Raw genomic sequence first — 16,530 nt, 5'->3', positions numbered from 1 at the left:
CTCCCTCAGATCCGTGACAGTAGGCTGGATGAACCCAGCCTGATCTGACGGCGGTTTCTATTCCGCCCTGATGGAGTTTAGTCTGGTGAAAGCCAGACTAGTGACCAGAGGTGGAAAAAGTACTAAAATATTGTACTCAAGTAAAAGTACCAATATGTATTACTCAAGTAGGCTACAAGTTAAATTACCAATCTGAAAAAGTACTCAAGTAAAAGAAAAGTAGTTCATTTGAAATGTACTTTAAGTAAAACTTACTTAGTTACTTGGTACGAAAAATCCCCCGAAACAATCCGTTTTACCTAGCTCAAGTTGCTGCAGCCAGGAGCTAAAGCAGCTAGGCAGCTGCAGCGCTACACTCTGGGGGCATGTTCGTGAGCCCCCAAGTTCATGGCCCCAGGGTGTAGCGCTGTAGCTGCCTGGCTGACTTAACGGCTTGCTGCAGATACTCGAGCTAGGTAAAACTGATTGTTGTCGGGGATTTTTTGTACCACAGCAGCCTACTCGATGTCGGTGACCTCGGGAAACGGAGATCTATGTGAAAAATCATGCTCATCATTGCTCGCTTTGCAGTGAACAGTAATCCCCTTATTAGACATTCTCTGGGTAGCCTACCCTATCTCGTGATCCGCCTCCATATCTTTTAGAAAGACTTGGCGATTCATGTCCAATGGTAGGCCACATGCTGATCATTGTCACTGTAGTTCCTGGCTGGATTTTTCCCCTTCCACAAGGTTTTCGTTAGTCTTAACTTACGTAGCCTACTTAAGTACAATACTTCACTCAAAACGTAATCAAGTAAAAATAAAATTACAAATTTTAAAAACTACTTAAAAAATACAAAAAAAAACTGCTCAATACAGTAACGTGAGTAAATGTAATTCGTTACTTTCCACCTATAGTGACTGAGGCCATTCTCCTGTTCAATGTGAGCGTCTGATACCGGTTCCGGGCATTTCTATCCATTTCAGTTCTTTGTCTACATTAAATGTACATATTTAAATAGAAATCCACATAGTCCCACAACGAAATACATAATGCAAAACGTATACAATTCACACATGCACGATTTAGAGTCCAGGCAATGTCATGATTATAGTCGTTCTTCGTTTGACTAGTCGAGTCTGGAAAGCAGAATCTTTCCCTTTTTTATCTTCCATCATCGATTCCTGCCTTGTTTCTGACATAGCGGCGAGAAGAGTTACCGGTGTGGTGATATGGAGGTGAAGTGCATTTATTGATGCTGTGTTCAAGAACAACTGTGCAGACTAGCGATATTCAACGGTCATATTTGGTCTGGACCAATTAGACATACCTCTCAGTGTTCAATTTAATACTTATCGGTTCAGTAGTATGAGCTAGCTGTGCACAGCATTTTCATTCCAGGCATGCTATTAGTGCTAGCTTCCTAGCTATATTACTACCGTTAGATAGACATTCGTTGGTAGGAGATTACTAACCTACCTTCATGCTTCTTGTTGGTAGTTGTAGTTCTAATTGCTCCTAGAACATGTCACGTTGAGTCTCCTAGTAAACTAGTACTTCTAGTAAAGCTAGTTCATGACTACAATGTCAACCTAGCAAGCGAATGCAATAGGCGCGAGCTGAATGTGATTAGCACTAGAGCCAAGAGCATTTTGTGCGTGCTGCATCAGTGTTTTTTAATTATGGATCCGCTGCGAGAAGCTTGTTGAAATAATTTTTTTCATTTCTATCGTTCTTATGTTTGCGTAGAACATCACTCATGCTAACTACTTATAAATGTTATTCAACTATAACAATATGGAGTCGAAGGAAAGACCTAAAATGGCGCAGCGGGAATAGCCATAGACATTAGCTCGACAGAATGTTCTCGATACGGCATGTCAAGGTCTTTAATGTGAGCTGTCATGTTTTTTTTTTTTTTTGTATAACATGTGGCCAGGTAAATAATTCGTAGAATCTGTACAGTACTGTGTTGGTACATACATAGTTGCAACACTTGTCTCATTTAGTATTACCAGAGCCCGTCTTATTAGACATTCTCTGGTATTATATTCAGGGGAAATGACAGCTTACCCCCACATACGGATACGCCATTCAGACCAGCACATATTTATGCGCTTACAATGTAGTTGGGCGAACCGGTAGGAATTGACAGAGACACTGGTTCTTCAGGTTTTTTATGCCTAACGGCAATATTCAAAATGTTCATTTGAAATGCAAAATGTGCATTTGAATGTCTATTTATTTATTTATTATGGTTTTATCTGATCTTTGTGTTACTGGGCTGATTTTAACAGGGTCACGACAGCAAGGAGCCTGAGCAGCTCAGAAAGCTATTCATCGGAGGCCTCAGTTTTGAAACGACAGAAGACAGCCTGAGAGCACATTTTGAGCAATGGGGGAAGCTTACAGATTGTGTGGTATGTGCTTAGATTCCTCCGCAATCTAAGGGCATGGTAAAAAGTAATCTCTAATAATATAACTGTATGTGTATGATAGACAGTTTATAGGCCCACTCAATATTATTAAACCATATTTTAAAATGTATGGCAGTATCATAGTATCATTGTAGGCAATCATACAGTTAAATGCAAGGGTTGAGAACTCTGAGGGATTGATTTTGTGGTCTCAATCACTTTTTTCACTGATTTTGAACGTGGTTGAAATGAGACTAAATAATTTGTAATGATGATGTGAGTCTAGTCTGTCATTCAAACACAAATGAATCTTTCAACAACCTAGCTGGTCTTTTTTTTTTTTACCACTTGTGCCTTTCAGGTCATGCGAGACCCAGCCAATAAGCGCTCCAGAGGCTTTGGGTTTGTCACGTACTCCTGTGTTTCAGAGGTGGATGCTGCAATGGGGGCACGACCTCACAAGGTGGATGGGCGTGTGGTGGAACCCAAAAGAGCTGTGTCTAGAGAGGTATTATCCTTTGCACTTCTGTCAAGTTAATGTATGTCAGAAGTTAAATGTTGTCAGGTTTTTTATTAAACTTCATATTCTTGCTTCAGGACTCTTCAAAACCAGGAGCTCATCTCACCGTGAAAAAGATTTTTGTTGGTGGGATCAAAGAAGACACAGAGGAGTATCACATAAGGGAATACTTTGAGCGCTATGGGAAGATTGAGAGCATAGATGTCATGGAAGACCGTCCAACTGGCAAGAAGAGAGGATTTTGTTTTGTTACTTTCGATGACCACGACACTGTGGACAAAATTGTCGGTAAGGTCATTTGCAATGGAACAGCAGCACAAAGTTGTTTTGTTTGTTAACCACTTGATGCTAAATATTCTATTTTGATTTTCAGCACAAAAATATCACACAATAAACAGCCACAACTGTGAGGTCAGGAAAGCACTGCCCAAACAGGAAATGCAAGCATCCAATAACCAAAGAAGTAAGTAAAATATTCCTTAAGCTATGTTGTACTCCAAAATGCTATTATTCTATATAGTACTACAAAGTAGGTGTATGGGATTGGGCTCATTACTATTCAACTTGTTTTGCTAGACAGAGGTGGTGGTGGTGGTGGTAACTTCATGGGCCGTGGAGGTAACTTTGGAGGGGGTAACTTTGGCCGAGGTAGGTATTACTCTCAGTGAATTCAGTTTGTGTGTGTGTGTGGGGGGGGGGGGGCAGTTGTCATTGTGTTTATTGATATTTTCACCTTCAAATATCAACATTTTAACTTGCAGGAGGTTACGGTGGTGGTGGTGGCGGCCGAGGAGGCTATGGAGGTGATGGCTACAATGGGTTTGGAGGAGATGGTATGTTTGCGAAAGGAGCCATCTTTCAGATGTTTTCTTCAGTATCCCTTTTGTGTAATGTTAATAATTTTGTCCCACAGGTCCAAACTATGGTGGTGGCGGCCCAGGCTATGGAGGGGGTCGGGGGGGATATGGCGGCAGTCCAGGCTATGGCAACCATGGAGGAGGATTTGGAGGATATGATAACTACAATGATGGAGGAAACTTTGGAGGTATTGTTGCTGCAAGTTGACACATCATTTTTTCTTGTCAATATTAATGTGAGCGTGAATCCCATTTCTCCTCTTCGCCCTATCCTTCCACTTTACATGTTCTCATTTTGATGGTAGGGGTGTCCTGATTGGTTTTCAAATAAAGGTGTTGGGTGAAGTGGTAAACTAATGGAGGCTAATGAGGATACGTCGCAATCTGTTAGATTACTTTATTCTAATGTAAATGCCAAGCAGTATGCAGTTGAATTTGTTGCAACATGCTTTTAAGAAAAAAATACGCATGAGTGAGTAGGCTCCAGTTATTTTGGATGAAAGTTGAAAAATAAGCCAGTAGCAAAGCTATCTAAGCAAATGTCTGGCAAAACCTGCAGCATCTGTTTGTGTGATAAGACGAGCAGGTTCTTCAAGATTTCTACTCCGTTTCAAGAGATAAGGCGAGGGTTTAGGGAATAAATTATGGATTATAAATTATGTATTGAGCCTAGGTAAATATCTATTTTTGCTGGTCTCCTTGTTTTGTAGGGAACTTTGGTGGTGGAGGAGGTGGAAATTATAATGACTTTGGGAACTATGGTGGCCAGCAGTCCAACTATGGACCCATGAAGGGAAATAACTTTGGTGGAAGAAATTCGGGTGGACCCTATGCTGGTAAAGAATCTCTTCTGACAATACAGCACTTACAAAACACAAAGGTCTTTTGGTCCCCATGTAGTAATGTCTTTGGTTCCTTTTTAGGTGGCTATGGTGGCGGTGGCGGCGGCAGTGGTGGCTATGGCTCTCGGCGATATTAACTCTCACTAATCAGTGGTAAGTTCAGTTCATCTGCAACCAGTTGTGCAGACTGAAGATGTGCAATTGTAGAATAACAATATATTCTATCCTGTATCCATTCAACAGGCTTCAGTTCTTAGCAGGGGAGCAGATGAGCAAAGGAGTTGTCAGGAAAGCGGCAGGTTACATTGAGACAGTCATCTGAGCGCAGTAAAAGGACACTGGAGGAGCCAGGATCCATAGTCAGAAAAGGAAAAAAAAAAAAGTTACTGCAGCGTTAATTGGAGACACCTTTTGACAAGACCCTTACACCCTAGCTACAGTGCAAGAGTGTAGCTAGTGACAACAGAAACAGTGTCAACATTCCTTTCATCATCTTTGATGCTAGATTCCCCCACCCACGGAATGAATATACATTTTTTCCTTTGTGCAACTGATTAAATCCCGTGTGATTTGTGCTAGTGGTTTAAGGAATTGAAACAAGAAAAAAAAAATACAAAACTGTTTTGAGTAAATGTGCCGTCAGCTTTTGAAATAGTGTTGAAATTGTTTCCTGTAGACAAAACCATTCTGTGGCCTTTCCTTTGTTATTTAAAATGACTGATGAAGTAAAGGCTAGGGAGTGTCAGTTTTAACTTTATTTTATATTATTTTAAAGACTTTGTGTTGAGTTTTAACCACTGGTGATTTTGCTTGTCAGTGTCAAGTGTGTTTTTGTATTATAAGTGTACAGTATGTTGTCTATCCCTCGTTGTATGAAGAGATAGTGTATGCAGTTTAGACCACCACAAACTGGAGGGCATGTGTTTTTACACAACTTGTACACAACAGAATTCTAGATTGTTAACATATTTTGGAAAGTGGAACACCAGATGAATAAAGTTGTGTAGTAAATGCTATTATGTAGTGTAGTGCGTCATTGGGTCTGAGGCAGATGGACATAAAATGGGTATTTTCTTTTCTCCAATGCAAGTGTAGAGTTATTGTTGTGTGTGTGTATATACAGTATGCTCAAAGTTCTGAAACCTATGGAACAGGACCTTTCGTTAGTCCAATGGTAGGTCGAAGACGTATTAAAATGTTGATATTCCAGTCGGCAAGAAGAGACCTCTCCCCATCCCCCAAGTGGCATCATACTGACTATAGGCAAGCATAAAACAGTGTGTTGAGGGATGACATTGTCCAGCCCAGAGCAGTGGTCCAGTCAGCGAGTTCTTACAGAACAGAGGAGGCAGAAATACGCCCAGCGTCCACAACTACACCTTCTGAAGAAGCTGTGCAGTGTTCCAATAGCCAGCATCTTCTTTCGAGAGCTAGTGGTACCTTCAAGAGACAGCCGCTGGAGGAGAAGCTAGTAAGTCCCTGGATTTTTCTGAGACTCAAGTAGTGTGTCAGTGTTGTAGGCCTAGATGGAGAGCCAGTGATGGGAGTGCAATGACTGAGGGTTCACACTGTCAGTAACAGTGCAGATTAAAAGAAGATGGAGCAATGTCTAAGAACAAGGTAAGAGTAACTACTTTGCTTGATTTTCAGATTTGGGGAAAAGGAAGCATTTCAACCCCTTACATCAGAAGGTACTGACTGGGTAAGGATGAGTGTTTTTCACAGTGTATGTGCGGTCATGAATTACCCTGTTATACACTAATCTATTTCAGACACTTCAACTGGGGAAGAAAGATGGTAATGTATAACATGTTTGGCACAATGAGGCTGGCCAGATGGATTTTACTGGCTTTTAAACCAATACAGAATGGTTAACAAGTATGTATCAAAGATCATCATGTCAGAAAATGTAAATGCACATACACATTTGTTAAACAATACTAGGACTTAAAAAAGGCAGCTAATGCTGGGATGAGATATGAAGGTATGGTTTTCATTGGTTTATATGTACAGTAAATAGCACATACTACTGCTCCTTGGCTTATATGGCTTTGCAAGAATATTAGAGCAGGAAAACATAAATGAGTGCATGTCTGCTGACTTAAATGAGTAGTGGCCCTATTTCAGGATGTTCTACTGTAAGTCCTTTTAATAGTATTAGCCTACAGCGTTCACAGTTTTACAAAGTGTTTTTTTGTTCCTTTTATAGACTGCCTATTTATTAATAAAGTATTCTTCCAACAATAGAGTGGTTTCTTGCTGTGAGCACCTACATGGGATGTGCAGTCCCATACGTCGTGGTTGTTTTTGTTATGCTCTATAGTATCTTGAAACATGCCTCCCTACAGGGTCGAAGGTCATTGGGTAACAATTTCCATAGGGGTCACGAGGCAGTGCGTGCCTCATATCCCACACACCGAGTGATTAGATTTGTGAAAGCCTAAACCACAATGTTATTTAAATAATACTCTCATTCTACGTGTCCGACCACATCATGTTTTTGTAACATATGACAGTATGAGTGGTAGAACTTGTTTAATGCCAGTTTGTTTGCTTTTGTCATGTAACAGCCTTCTTTTGTGATTAGCATCTCTAAAATTATTCCAAATGAAGTTTGTGGCTTAACTTGTCCGCCCTGTTCGTAAAAGCAGTGATTCATAGCACTGGAAAGGTACAGGAGAAGAAGAAAGCATTTGAGCTACCTTAACTGCACTGCTTGCCTCTGTACTCTGTATATCTGTGTAGAGGGCAGGCATTGTGAAAGGGAAAATGGGCTGGGTGTTCAAAGGTAATGTTTGTGGGTGAGCGTGCAAACACTACAATGTGCAGGTCTTTTGCTTTTCTAAAGTGTTTTGTCAGTGGAGCTTTGCGAAGTCGTCATGCATGTTTCACACGAGGTGCGTCCAAACAATGAACTGCTGTTGCGTAATGCCATGTCAAGCTTCATTTCAGAAATACCTCATAGATTTAGAGCAGTCTAAGCCATCACACATGAAAAAAAACAGCTTACACTGAAGTATTAACATATTTTTTTTAAACATGTTTTAAGTCAGTCCATGAGCACAATTCAACTGTTTCAAAAGCATTACTGACCAACTAAACCTGAACTGCTCCTACAGAACACTAATCAGTGTCAAAGCCTGGTGTCACTGTATTCAAGACATAAATGGTCTGAACTATGGTGTGTGTGTGTGTGTGTGTGTGTGTTCAATAGGGTATTTCAGGCAAGCTTTCCAATGGCCCTTGATCAAATTCACATTCACTTATAACAGCATTGACAAAAATGTAGCCTGATTAACTGAATAGTTTATTTTTTATAAAGCACAGAGATAAAATTGCCATAGAACTGTAAATTAAGATATAAAACAGACTTAAGTGCCAGTGATTGCAACAAAATTATTAGCATACTAAAATGTGGTATATACAGTACAGAGTCATATTCCAATAGCAAACAAAGTATAAATGTATTTACAAACCATACAGATAAAAGAATCTTAAGGGGAGAAATATAAAGAAGTAAAAAACAACAATAGATATTAAAAATATTAAGAGTAGAATAAGCAAAAACTATATAATAGTTCTGCTATTTTTTTTCTGTTTGGTATTTTTACGCGTAAGCAAAATTTCAACTATAAAGTTATCTTTGCATAGTACATAGCTAGAGTAATGCAGTACCGCAAGAAAGGGAAAAGAAGAGATTTGGTGGAGGGGGAAGGAGGGCAAGTAAGTGCTAGCCATCACTCTTGATGAGTGTCTTTTTGACCCTGGGGACCAGGAAGACGTTCCCGTCGGAGGTCTGCTGCAGCGAGTAGTCGGCAGGGGAGTAGGGCCTGCCCTGCTCGTCCTGCAGCAGGCTGAACACCTCCAGGTAGAGGGCGTTGAGCTGCTGCTTCATCTGCCGCAGGCTGCTGTTGTTCTCCGTCTTCTCGCGCAGCAGCCGCTCCCGCTCCTCCTTCAGCGAGTCCAGGTCGCACTCCAGCCCCACGATGTTCTGCATCTTGCGCTTGCGGCAGTTCTGCGCCGCCACCTTGTTCTTGCCGCGGCGGCGGATGTCGCGGACCAGGGCCAGCTGGGGCTCGTTGAGCTGGTGCTTGGACATCATCTCGTTGAAGTCGTCCACGGGCAGGTTGATGATCATGTCCACGGTGAAGGGGATCTGGAGGGCCTTGGCCCGCTGCTCGTCGCGGGACAGCCGAGACTCCGAGCGCCTCTTGGCTTTGTCCTTGGTGAAGGGCGGCTTGCCGTGGACGCTTGCTTCCGCCAGGTGGGTTTTGGCATGCTTGGGGTTCCGGTTCTTTCGCTGGCTCATCGGGGTATTGGTGGTGGTGGTGGTGCCTGAGGGACTGGTGGTGCTAAAGGGCAAGGAGAACATCTCCGAGTAGTCGGACTCACTTCCTGGGCCGCTGTCCGAGTCGTCCATGTCTGAGTCGCTGAAGCCCAGCGAGCCGTCCCCAAACATAGACTTCTCCGGAGAGCTTATGTTGGGGCTGGCATCCAGGGACAAGCCAGAGTCGGAATCTGGGAATTCCATGATCATCTCACTCTTGCTCATGATGGGATCTCCAGCTGAGAATTCCCGCACGTCTAAAGGTTCGAGAGGTGAGCTGCTTGGGGTTTCTATGACCTGGCAGACTCCGCCCACTGTGCTGCAGGGCTCGGGGGTCTCTGTAGCTTTGGATGTGCTCAGCAGGTCGGGGTAATATATATCACAGAACTCATCTGGGCTGGCACTGACCGCGGTGTCGGGGGCTTTGAGTGACATCTGACTCAGGAGGTTGGCCGGGCCGGTGGCGGCGCCAGGGAAGCTGACCTCAAAGTTGCCCATGAACTCAGGCGGGCACTTGGGCTGGGTGACCACGGCATCTGGGAGCCCTGGCATGAAGAGGCCATAGCTCGGGTCCTGCGCCTCGGGAACTGGATTTGTGCTCAAGTAATTACTAGGCTCCTGCATTTGCATGTTCAGGCATTGCTGCAAGGAGTGAAAAACAGAGGTTAGACTCTGTAACATTCATCTTGTAATCAATACAACCAAAGTAAGACATCACTACATGTAACAATATCATTACAGTTTGAATTTAATACTAAGAATAATATGAAGACTTGTTCTGAGAAATATGCTATTGCTTTTGTAACCCTAAACCAGTTTGGTGGGATAAGTCCAACTCCCACCCTCTCTACCTCTAGTTCAGGGATGGAGAGCAGCTCCATCCAGGCCTGGTCTAGATCCGGCCATGTTTTCTGTGTGGGGGGCAGCAGTGGAGTCTGGACAAGAGGTGGCTGCTCTGGAGCCATCAGGAGTTGACTGTTGTCTGTGGGTGGTGTGGAGGTGCCCAAGCAAGGGGAGGCAGTCTGTAAAATCATAGAAAATAGTTTTAGTATTTTGAGGTCCATGAGGAAATAACAAGATTTAAGGAGAAGTTGAATCCATGTTTGACTTTAACACAAAGTGAGCTCTGTCGCTGGTGATTTACTCTCACCTCACTTGCCTCGACCAGCGGGAATGTCTGTGCTAACAGTTCCATGCACTCATCGAAGGACATGGCCTCTCCATCCACAGTGAAGCCAACATTCTACAAACAAGCAAGACAAAACGCCATTTCAAACACTGCACTGACTGCACACGCTCGTGTTTAACTTTCCAGCTTTCAGATAGATTATCAGGGAGATCAAAAGACAGTCAGTGTATAGCTAGCAGCTCTAAAGAGAGAATGTGTTTGCTCATGTCTCAATGATCTGTCGAGCTGCAACTAAACCCCATCAGCCCACCGAGCCACCTGTGGCCTCTTAATTGCTGCATGATGGTTACCTAGCTACCTGGTGAGAAGAGGGAGGAGCTCCGAGGCCCTGAGTGTGTTTGTGTGTGTATGTGTGTGAACTAGACTGACCTCTGAGGGCGTGTCTGTGGCAGGCTGTGGCTGTCTGCTGGGCACGGCGCGGGGGACGAACTCGCCCGTCTCCTCGTCGAGCTGCAGCTGGGCCAGCAGGGCTTTCTCCTGCTCCAGGAGCATCTGCTGCCGCTTCTCCTCCTCCAGCGCGCGCTGCTTCTGCAGCTCGTGCTCCTTCTGCCGGTAGCTGACGTCGAAGACCTCGCGGCCCGCCCCCAGATCTATGTCCTGCTTCCACAGGATGTCGATCATGTCCATGTCCTGGAGGAGGGGGGGAGAGAGAGAGGAGATCAGTGGGACTGTGTCTGTGTGTGTGTGTGTGTGTGTGTGTGTGTGTGTGTGTGTGTGTGTGTGTGTTTTGTGGGACTCAGGCAGGAGGCTCTGAGGTTCCAGGCTACTGGACCCCAGTGCTGCCACACCCTGTCCCAGGGGACTGCTGCCCTGGCTTCTCCAAACCCAACACAATGTAATCTGGGATGTAATGAAGACGACTCCATGAATAATTGATGCACTTCTCCTTTTTGTCCCATGTGTCAAGTCCCCACCCACAGACTGAGGGTGTGTTATTTTTTTAAAGAAGTATTATTGAAAATCTTGAGCTATCTCTCTTAACACAGAGATGAGGGTAAAAAGGCCAAAAAAAGACATTGTGTATGCGTCGGAAATATTGCTACTTTTTGTCAATATATGCTTTTCAGTTTTAGTTGCCTTTCTGAAATGTCACTGACATTGACATAGCACTAACACAAAACCATCAGAAATCATCGTAATCAAGTAATAACCTATGTGTAATATCAAGTTTCATAATCAATTAATAACTATGTTTGAACCTAGTAATGACTGTACAAAGTAAACACTATAGTCGTAGTTCTACTCCGCTCAATCACTAGAGAGCTCGATCCCTAGAGATCTGTGTTAAGATTTGTGTATTTTATAGGGCAAGCTTCAAAGGTTTAAACCACCTTTAGTACACAGTATTAATTATCAGTCAGTAATGGAAGGAGGCTCTGTATTTCTCCTTACAGTGTGCTCGCCAAACACTCAAGTAATGTTAATATTTAATGAATGGCCGGTTGGACGAGGTTTTAAAAACTCCCCACGCCACTGCACTGAAACGAAAAAGATTTGAGCCCTGCCAACAATATTATAACCTGCTCAGCAGGTTTGATAAATAGCTACGTAGAGATAACATATCTTTACTACTACTGTGGTCAAAAACTTGTGGACTTGGGCGACCTTGACTGTGGAACAGTTGGCGCTCTGTCAAGCTTTTGTCTCTGGTCTATCATAAACTGCATTAAAATTATTGAAAGTTAAAATCTTGGGTGGTTATAAAACCCAACTCCCCACCCCTTTGACTTCGTGCCAACTGCTATTAGCGGCCTATTAAAAGAAGAATGTCAAGAGATAAACAGTTAGTCTTTCCCCTGAGCCACCAACATCCATTTCACTGAGATTATTTACAGTGGGGGGATTTTTTTGCGTAAGAGTCTCAAAGTGTTGCATAAAGCCAGTATACTGGGTCAAAAGGAAACATCCTATCATGTGATTTTTTTTCCACAACTTGATCTGACCAATAAAAGGCTGCCTTTGCTTGCAGGCCACAAATCACATGATGAAATGTAGAAATGCAGACAGGAAGGGATAGTTTACAAAGCAGAAGTGTGCCAATGGTGGTACGGGAAGTTGTGGTTTAACTTCTGCCCAAAAACAACGACTCAACATTAACTTTTGCAGGGTATGTCCATATTATTCATTTAAGCAGGAAATCAATTAGTAGCCTAATTATCAACTGCTCTGATATTTCCAACAGTTTGTTTCCTAGACATGTGGTCCCTAATAGCTGGTTGTTTACGTCCATAAAACGTATAGTTTTATAGTTCAACTATTGAACATAATATACTGTTAAAAAAATTAAGGGGACACTTACAGTTTTCCACAATTGTTAAAACACATTTTTTGAAACCTTCCACCCTTTTCTCCATTCTCAAACTACTTTCACAGAATGTCTGACAGTTCTTGCAAAATAAAACACTCGCTTCAAAAGTTTTACTTGTGCTCAGAACCAAACAGTGTCAGAGTACCGATCCAGTGTATGATTGAAGTGTTCCCTACATTTTTTTGAGCAGTATAGTTCAACTATTAAACATTGGGCCAATATAGATATTACTATCTATTAATGACATCATGCGACTTTTGTACAGACTTATTTAGTCAGTGTTAGCTTTTGAAAGCAAGAGTGTATAACGTTGTTAGTTTACACCGGCCCACTTGACTGATCATTAATCTTGGGTGAGTCAGGTCCCTTTTCCAGCCCTAGATTAGAGGTGTGGGAGGGATGATGAAACGTCTAAACAACAACTTCAACAAATTGAAGTCTTGCACGATATGCCTGCCTAGTGTTTTTCAACAGGTCACCTAGGTTTCTGTATATTCAACCACTTTACACAACTTTTTAACCTTGTGAATAGAACATTATAACTTGGGCTGTGGAAATACCCAAATTAGTATAAATGGATACATTTCACAAAAACAACATTACACTAAATGCTAAATCAGGATTTTTAGTCAGGAATTTTAATTGGTCTGCACCAGTTAAAATATATGATGCATAATATACTACTATACTGACACATATCACTGGCCTAAGTCCTCTTCCATTACTATATGCCACGCTCTTCTACTGGCTTTAAACTGTTAAAAGTTTCTAAACGTCTTTGTTGTCTTGTGACTACATAAATATGTATATGACTGTGTTTAATGTGTCATTACAACCACTACTGGCAAATGTCGTTGAAGATTTAGCTGATGCCAATGTTGAGCTGCCCAGGGTGCTGTAGGAAACCCACCCTAAGGGTCCCCCACAAACAGTATGGAGGCCATTTTTTTAGGGGAATATGATGTAAGACTGACCAGATGTAGTCTTTTAAGAAAAACTGACTTCTAAAAGTGTGTTCATCAATTGGCCTATAGGCACTTTTCACAAAATTATCCATGTCAATAAAATAAACCCATCTCAGAATTTTCCTTCCATATTTCAGGTCACATCCTTAAATATCATTATGCTGTATTTCATTGTTTGTGTTTTGACATTAATTATGTGAATATTATAATGTACACAATGTTAACCTACAAAAAGTTAACCTACAAAAACTAGGGTCTTAAAGACAGACTACCTGTCCTTTGTTCAAAAGACGTCAGTGTAGGCTCTGGACAAATGAGGAAACAAGCTAATACAAATAAAGCCCTGATTTCCTTGAAGAGAGGACAATGCCAGTATGCATATGCCAGAATGCCATTTACTGACAGCCTTGTTTCCTTTATTGTGACAAAAAATACTTTCAGTCAAGTGTATTGACAGTAAACGTTGTGTGCATGTGTTTGGGTGTCGGTATAACAGAGAGGCACATGAGCCTTTATATTAAATCTACTTTCTAGATAAAAAGTTGAACATGGCACTGGCACGTGCAAAAACCAGTCTATCAAGCCTCTTCATTGTCTTTCCATTGTCTCTCATGGCATGGGGGCGAGTGTGGAGGATCAGGGAAGAGGCCAGTTGGTTTACAATTACTATGTGATGGCAGCACTTTATGTAGCATATTCAACATTGTGTTATATGATATAAGCACTTAGCAGGTTCATCAATTTATTGGAACTGCCTGTATCTTCATCTCAGGCATTTCTCTTGAATTGAACTTTATATCTTCACTGATGAATACATGACCAGTTTGCATCTATACATTCTTCACAACAATGTACCATAACTAAGCCTCTCAGTTACAGCTGTTGTATAGGCCTACCGTTAGCCTAGGGCTATAGTTGGTACTGAATTCTTACATAACCTCAATGTGACCACACGTGGACACAAATACGCCACTTTTGAAGAGACCAATTTAATATCTGTATGGTCGCACTCTTCACAACACAATCTCGTCGTAAAGAAAAAAACATTCCTGGATGGGGCGACGATTGTGCAATCAACTGTATAGAGCAAAGGTAGGCTACTGATGCCATCTTCACGAAGCATCACACGCTAGGGCTCCCGGTGCATTACAGGGGACTCTAGACGGCCAACAGCAAGCAGAGCGCAATGAGCAAAAATGTATTCGTTTCTTGACATTTTCGACTTTCAGTTCTCCCTAACACCATACACAACACAGACGACCAATACTTCCAAAAAATTGTCCGTATTTTTACATTTACATGATTATCTGCTTAGTTGTTTTTGGATAGGACAACCCGTCTTCAATGACTTTGCAGAATTTTCGGAGTGCGTAAGAGGCGCAGGCTCGGAAGCGTTGGAAACGCCTCCCTAACCATATTGTGTATTTTAATTGATTAAACTATTAGTTCATATAACGTGTTCCTTTAATGAGACAAACAGACAACCAACCTACTACAAATTTTCAAAGGTCGACCGACAAGCTACTTCAAATGAAACACATGGATATAGACCATTGATTTATATTCCAAAAGGCTGCATGACACGGCGAGCTGGCTAAACTTGTCCGCTGTCGTTATCGATCACATAAGTTACGCAAAAAACATATGGAAACCCAAAATACGAGCTTACTTCATTTTGAATTCAACCACACAATATACGATAACTGTTGCTGAATGTCTTTACAAAGTTAAGTCGTCCCCACTTTAAGGCAACGACTCCTCCAGGAAAGGTGAACAAGAGATGTTACAGCCAACATGTAACGTTAAGTTAACACGTTCATTTACCTGTTGACTTGAGTTTAATTTGGGCAATTCAATCTCCATCATTTTGGCGAGATACAATGCCTCCTTAGTGTTGAATCTCCCAATAAAGCACGTATGTTTTGTATTCCTTCTTTGAGACCGAAAACACTGGGATGTAGCACGCTGTCACCACCCCTTGCCCAGACGCTGTAGATATGAAGAATACAGCCTGAAGTCTTATGAAAATTTACGGAAAACCCCAGCAGTCGGCCCCGCCCACTCACTGCATCAGCCAGTCAAGACCTTTCTAAGCGCAGCGACGGGATCGTCCCCCTCAGTCTTCAGCATCCATGGTACAGTCGGTAAAACTGAACAGGGAAGTATTTTACAACACTTTATACATTCCATAAGTTTTAGGTAATAGATGGAATGTGGTGCTGCGTAATAGAGTGGGCAAATGGATGGATCAAATTTGAAATGCATTCAACACAACAAGTCAATTGCACGGTAATTGCATCAGTTTCTGATGTCTTCGAATTCTTCCATGTCCAGGTTTGGATACATTATTACCGGGATACCTGCAGTTTGTTGATCAGCCTTTAGAGGCATCACATTTCTGTAGCTGGGAATGAGACTTTTGCAGGTAGTTTTGTCCACTCTTTCTGAGCAAACTGCTCCAGCTGTCACAGGTTTGAAGGGTATCTCTCGTAGACTACTATTACAGGTCTTTCCCAGGATGGTCAGGTTCAGGTTGGAAGCCACAGAAGGAATAGTAAGCTATTTTTTCTTTGGTGCTTTTAGCTGTTTGTTGAATCATTATCCTGTTGGAGAACCCCTGACCTGCGACTCAGTCTGAGCTTTCTGATACTTGGCTTTATGTTTCGCTCCACAATGCTTTCTTGTCATACATTTTTATTGTGCCATGCACAAATTCAAGGCACCCTGAGCTAGACTAGGCAAAGCAGCACAAAAGCATAACTGAGCCTCCTCAAATGTTCATATGGACACGTTAATTTTTCCTGTCTATAAACAAAGAGCTGATCTTTTGTCTAATTCGTCCAAATGACATTTTCCCCAGAAGGATTGTGACTTGACAATGTGCATTTAAGCCAATTCCAGGCATTATGCTCTTCTTTCAACAGTGGAGTTCTTCAAGAAGTCCACTGTTGTCCAAAAAGTGACCGATAGCATGTTCAGATGGTATACCTTGACCTTGACCTCGGAGTTCACGATGGAAGTTTTCTTTGGCTCTTTGTCTTCCAATTGGCACAATCCTTTTCTTCAGTCTGGGTCAATTTTCCTCTTGCACCCACATCCAGCAAAATTGGCTACAGTCCCATG

The 16,530-nt window shown here is 42.2% G+C and overlaps 2 protein-coding genes across 6 annotated transcripts; one reads left to right on the top strand and one right to left on the bottom strand.

Moving 5' to 3' along the window:
- Positions 1-1,145: 1,145 nt before the first annotated feature.
- Positions 1,146-5,634, top strand: hnrnpa3 (heterogeneous nuclear ribonucleoprotein A3). 3 transcript variants are annotated; one of them, XM_042084153.1, is made up of 11 exons: positions 1,146-1,220; positions 2,280-2,402; positions 2,761-2,907; positions 2,997-3,207; positions 3,293-3,382; positions 3,496-3,567; positions 3,681-3,752; positions 3,833-3,964; positions 4,487-4,612; positions 4,700-4,771; positions 4,862-5,634. In XM_042084153.1, exons 1-10 carry the CDS (start codon positions 1,215-1,217, stop codon positions 4,753-4,755), a joined length of 1,035 nt encoding a protein of 344 aa, XP_041940087.1. In that variant the 5' UTR covers positions 1,146-1,214; the 3' UTR covers positions 4,756-4,771; positions 4,862-5,634. The 3 variants fall into 3 exon arrangements, with proteins under 3 accessions (XP_041940087.1, XP_041940086.1, XP_041940085.1); XM_042084152.1 differs by lacking the exon at positions 1,146-1,220 and adding an exon at positions 1,223-1,291; XM_042084151.1 differs by lacking the exon at positions 1,146-1,220 and adding an exon at positions 1,745-1,921.
- Positions 5,635-7,904: 2,270 nt separating this feature from the next.
- Positions 7,905-15,418, bottom strand: nfe2l2a (nuclear factor, erythroid 2-like 2a). 3 transcript variants are annotated; one of them, XM_042068977.1, is made up of 5 exons: positions 15,232-15,418; positions 10,504-10,764; positions 10,096-10,188; positions 9,797-9,967; positions 7,905-9,584 (listed from the first exon to the last, which is right to left on the bottom strand). In XM_042068977.1, exons 1-5 carry the CDS (start codon positions 15,271-15,273, stop codon positions 8,349-8,351), a joined length of 1,803 nt encoding a protein of 600 aa, XP_041924911.1. In that variant the 5' UTR covers positions 15,274-15,418; the 3' UTR covers positions 7,905-8,348. The 3 variants fall into 3 exon arrangements, with proteins under 3 accessions (XP_041924911.1, XP_041924912.1, XP_041924910.1); XM_042068978.1 differs by having other exon boundaries at positions 7,905-9,587; positions 10,105-10,188; XM_042068976.1 differs by having other exon boundaries at positions 7,905-9,587; positions 15,232-15,417.
- Positions 15,419-16,530: the final 1,112 nt, after the last annotated feature.

Source organism: Alosa sapidissima, chromosome 2 (genome assembly GCF_018492685.1).
Source record: "Alosa sapidissima isolate fAloSap1 chromosome 2, fAloSap1.pri, whole genome shotgun sequence".
In the NCBI taxonomy this organism is placed as follows: Eukaryota; Metazoa; Chordata; class Actinopteri; order Clupeiformes; family Clupeidae; genus Alosa; species Alosa sapidissima.
This window is presented reverse-complemented; position numbering and strand designations above follow the sequence as displayed.

What these genes read in the sequence shown, in the direction of transcription:
- hnrnpa3 (XM_042084151.1), top strand. Translation starts at nt 1,844, where the DNA reads ATGTTCTCGATACGGCATGTCAAGGTCTTTAATGTGAGCTGTCATGTT. An exon ending in AAAGAGCTGTGTCTAGAGAG is followed by an intron (nt 2,908 to 2,996) that starts GTATTATCCTTT and finishes TTCTTGCTTCAG; the next exon opens with GACTCTTCAAAACCAGGAGC. An exon ending in CACTGTGGACAAAATTGTCG is followed by an intron (nt 3,208 to 3,292) that starts GTAAGGTCATTT and finishes TTTGATTTTCAG; the next exon opens with CACAAAAATATCACACAATA.
- nfe2l2a (XM_042068976.1), bottom strand. Translation starts at nt 15,273, where the DNA reads ATGATGGAGATTGAATTGCCCAAATTAAACTCAAGTCAACAG. An exon ending in AATTAAACTCAAGTCAACAG is followed by an intron (nt 10,765 to 15,231) that starts GTAAATGAACGT and finishes CCCCTCCTCCAG; the next exon opens with GACATGGACATGATCGACAT. An exon ending in CCACAGACACGCCCTCAGAG is followed by an intron (nt 10,189 to 10,503) that starts GTCAGTCTAGTT and finishes GCTTGTTTGTAG; the next exon opens with AATGTTGGCTTCACTGTGGA.